This window comes from Priapulus caudatus, unplaced genomic scaffold (genome assembly GCF_000485595.1).
Source record: "Priapulus caudatus unplaced genomic scaffold, Priapulus_caudatus-5.0.1 Scaffold223, whole genome shotgun sequence".
Lineage (NCBI taxonomy): Eukaryota > Metazoa > Priapulida > Priapulimorpha > Priapulimorphida > Priapulidae > Priapulus > Priapulus caudatus.
Genome location: NW_014577284.1, coordinates 59,837 through 62,519, shown reverse-complemented (window position 1 = coordinate 62,519; position 2,683 = coordinate 59,837). Strand labels below are relative to the sequence as shown.

General features: G+C 40.6%; 2 protein-coding genes across 4 annotated transcripts in view; one reads left to right on the top strand and one right to left on the bottom strand.

Moving 5' to 3' along the window:
* Positions 1-819, bottom strand: part of LOC106807573 (thioredoxin reductase 2, mitochondrial-like) — an 18,400-nt gene extending 17,581 nt beyond the window's left edge. For 2 of the 3 annotated variants that reach the window (XM_014809947.1, XM_014809948.1), the window contains exon 1: positions 490-587. In XM_014809947.1, coding sequence (XP_014665433.1) covers positions 490-583 — 94 coding nt within the window. In that variant the 5' untranslated portion in view covers positions 584-587. Of the gene's footprint in view, positions 1-489; positions 588-799 lie in introns of those variants that run through there. The other variant, XM_014809949.1, reaches the window with a different exon arrangement.
* Positions 820-928: 109 nt separating this feature from the next.
* Positions 929-2,683, top strand: part of LOC106807561 (NADPH--cytochrome P450 reductase-like) — a 20,615-nt gene continuing 18,860 nt past the window's right edge. Inside the window, exon 1 of the mRNA XM_014809931.1 lies at positions 929-1,015. Within this exon, the coding sequence (XP_014665417.1) occupies positions 944-1,015 (72 nt within the window). The 5' untranslated portion in view covers positions 929-943. The remainder of the gene's footprint in view (positions 1,016-2,683) is intronic.

Here is a 2,683-nt window from a genome sequence, read left to right as displayed (position 1 = left end):
ATTGTTTGTATATGGCCTATGGCGAACGTAATTTACTAAAGTTTAATGAAGCGGGGTTTCTGAAAAACAATCTTTTAAGAAGTAAATAACGATTGAAGTGAATGTATACACATATCAGTAGCAAGGTAAAGCCATGTAGAAGGGAACGGTAGGTTTTCTTTCGCGCCAATAGGCAATAGCGGCGTACGGGCCGCATTAGCACTAGCAGCGCATGCATTTTGCATGCGATCTCACGAAATTTCAATGAACCCCGTTCTGTCCCAATATAACCCTCACCAAAATATAAAAAAGGTTATATGGGACAGAATTATTCGGTCTAGTCTAACTACTAAACTAGTATTAGTAACTGTAAGTGTAACTTGTAAGTCACTAGGCCCTAAGTCACAGTGAGTAAGTGTCTTCTCCGCCCTCGTCCCCATCCGATATTTTCTCCCTAGTATCTATGCAGATTATGCTGATATTGTTGTCTTATAAGCTAGGCCTAGTTACCTGACGATAATGGTCGTACTAATTTGGTAAATATTCTAAATTGAAACTTTTGTGCCGGTCCTAAAACTGTAAACAGTCTCAAGGAGGCTGCCATCTTAGATCACGTATAGCTGCGCAGTATAGACTGGTCCCAAACATCATGTAGTACACTTATAGGGGTTTTTACTAGTTCAAAGCCCAGAATGATCCCTCCACTTACATGTTACGGCGAGCGCAAGTTACGATTAACAGATATTTGTAAGTATTAAATTATATAATAGTTTAGTAATAGTTCATAATATAATATATATTAAGTTAATAGAACCGAGACCCATCTGCCAGGAGAGCAGCTTTTCCCATTTGCGCAACTCGTTATGGTTGGTCCAATAATAAAACATTTACTGCCTCACTACACTTTGGACCACAGCACATTTCGCCAACAGGTGGCGATACTCTACTGTCTGTGGCAAGGCCTATGATTGGTCTGTGGCATTGTCACGGTGACACCCCCCACCCCCCACCCCACAGCCTTCCGTGTCTCGAACTCGTAGGTAAGAAGTTTTGTTTTTAGTAAAGAACTCGCATTCTCTTTAGTTCTGACGGGGGTCGATGTTCGAACGTGACTTATTTGAGATTCGTGGTTTTACTGGTACTCGCATAGTAGTATGGTAAGAATCTAGATGTAATGTATTTAAATGTTATTATGTAAAACTAGGCATGTATTGTAACATGTTGCATAGTCACAGTGTCATTCATTACTCATTAGTGAATAGTCATAGATGATAGTGTAATGCTATGGGTATGGCCATGGGTATGGTGTAAACCGACCAGGCTCTTCGACTGTTACACGACGTAGGAACGTAGTGTTAAGCGAGAATGGAACTTGTGGCTAGGTATGGTGTATACTATTACTATTACTAATGGTAAATTAGTGAATAACATTCACAGGCACCTGGAACGTCTCAATTAAAAAAAATAATGGTAAATAAACACGAAATGTATTTACTACCAAAGTCTTAATGTTTCTCTACTCTATTTTGCCTATTACTAGTACCTAATACTGAGTAATAGTACTAATAGTAATATTATTACTAATACTATTAGTATTAGTATTATTGACGATAATGACCCGTAAATGCCGATCAAATGCTCATCTGCAACACACAAGTACACCGCACGCACGCCCTGTGCACAAACAACATGAATAAGAGAGCAGGTAGGAAAGCATGATCGCAAAATTCGCTCAATGCTCGCTTCATTTCACACGATTACAGAACGAAAAGACAACTAACAGCCTTCATATTGCTTATTGGTATCTATGTGTAGCTAAATGTTCACTTGTTCGAATTATAACTCTGTCCTTTGTTCTTACCTACTCCCACCAGCGATATCTCGTGTAATCCTGCGGGAAATGTTCTCTCCGTGAAAATGTAAACCGGACGAGATGTTCGTTTATACACGAGTAATGGGGCGCATTGCATGCTGGGATGAGCTGCTGCCTGCCTCCGAGCCTCCGTTTCGAGGTCCGCCAAGCCAAGCATAATGCGCGCGGGCATGACGTCACACACACGACTACAGTGATTGATCGAAAGATCGAGTAGCGTCGTTGGGGATTTTCGGATGATACGTCCGGTTTACATTTTCACGGAGAGAACATTTCCTGTAGGATTTCACGAGATATCTCTGGCGGGAGTAGGTAAGAACAAGGGACAGAGTTATAATTCGAACAAGTGAACATTTTGCTACACATAGATACCAATATGGAGGCTGACATTTGTTGTCTTTTCGTTCTGTAATCGTGTGAAATGAAGCGAGCGTCGAGCGAATTTTGCGATCACGCTTTCCTACCTGCTTTCTTATTTGTGTTGTTTGTGCACAGGGCATGCGTGCGGTGTACTTGTGTGTTGCAGATGAGCATTTAACCGGCATTTACGGGTAATTATCGGCAATAATAGGCGAAATAGAGTAGAGAAAAATTAAGACTTTGGTAATAAATATACATTTCGTGTTTTTTTACCTTTTTTTATTTTATTGAGACGTTCCAAGTGCATGTGAGGCATGACAGTGTCAGTAATACACGTAACACAGTGTCAATGATCCACAGCCTGCCTCTGTTGAACAACTAACTACGTATATCTTAAAGCCGCACAATGCGCATCCAAACGCTAATTTCTTCAGTACTAGACTAGCAAATACTTCGTGTCATGCATAATCA